Genomic DNA, 887 nt, shown 5'->3' with positions numbered 1-887 from the left:
CAGGCGGCCCCAAGATGTTCAGCTGGCTGGGCACCGACGACCGCCGGAGGAAGGACCCCGAGGTGTTTCAGACGGTCAGCGAGGGCCTGAAAAAGCTCTACAAAACCAAGCTGCTCCCCCTGGAAGAGCACTACAAGTTCCACGAGTTCCATTCACCGGCACTGGAGGATGCCGACTTCGACAACAAGCCCATGGTGCTCCTCGTGGGGCAGTACTCCACTGGGAAGACCACCTTCATCAGGTAAAACCTGGCTGCCTGCCTTTCTCCCTTGTGGGTGTGCCCGCACCCTCGATGCCCGTGGGGCAGAGGGGGTCTCTGCTGCTCGTACTCTGCCTGGATCCCTCATCTGTTCTCCCTTCCGTGGCCCCCGGTGCCCATCAACAGCTTTCGATTGAAAAGCCACCTCCGCTCAAACTCTGAGAGCGTTCCTTTGTAAGGACAGGGTGAGCGAGAGGTCCCATGAAACACCGACGTGGCAAAAAGTAGCCCAGGGTAGGGCTGAGGAGCGCAGACAGGGCATTAGCGTGGAGGCGTGAGTCACTTGGGGCCTTCTTGCCTGTTCAAAGTGCAAAGGCTGCGGGACGCCTCGCACAGGGTATCCCCGTGACTGCTCCGGTCAGGGTAGCCCCTCTAGCAGCCATTCTTTTCAGCTTTATAGCTTTTGGATGGTGGGGCAACCTATGGCCTAGGGAACCTTGAAGTGGGTATTTGGGTTTGTAATGGTCTGTGTCTCACGCTTGTGTCTTTGCGCTGTGCCCAGAGGCAACCCTCAGAGCCTAGTTTGGGAAGTGTGTGCTCATGAGTGTGTACACAAGAGAGACCTGCCCTTCTTCAGGGCTCCAAAAGTAAGACCTGATTTAACTATGTCCTGCTCTGCTGAGATGCT

At 57.0% G+C, this 887-nt stretch overlaps 1 protein-coding gene across 1 annotated transcript in view; it reads left to right on the top strand.

Moving 5' to 3' along the window:
* The first annotated feature begins 6 nt into the window (after nucleotides 1-6).
* The window catches only part of EHD3 (EH domain containing 3), a 29,955-nt gene continuing 29,074 nt past the window's right edge, over nucleotides 7-887 (top strand). The window contains exon 1 of the mRNA XM_009648191.2: nucleotides 7-241. Coding sequence (XP_009646486.1) covers nucleotides 15-241 — 227 coding nt within the window. The 5' untranslated portion in view covers nucleotides 7-14. The remainder of the gene's footprint in view (nucleotides 242-887) is intronic.

The sequence above is a fragment of the Egretta garzetta genome, unplaced genomic scaffold, assembly GCF_000687185.1.
Source record: "Egretta garzetta isolate BGI_Z169 unplaced genomic scaffold, ASM68718v1 scaffold11, whole genome shotgun sequence".
NCBI classification, from domain to species: domain Eukaryota; kingdom Metazoa; phylum Chordata; class Aves; order Pelecaniformes; family Ardeidae; genus Egretta; species Egretta garzetta.
This window is presented reverse-complemented; position numbering and strand designations above follow the sequence as displayed.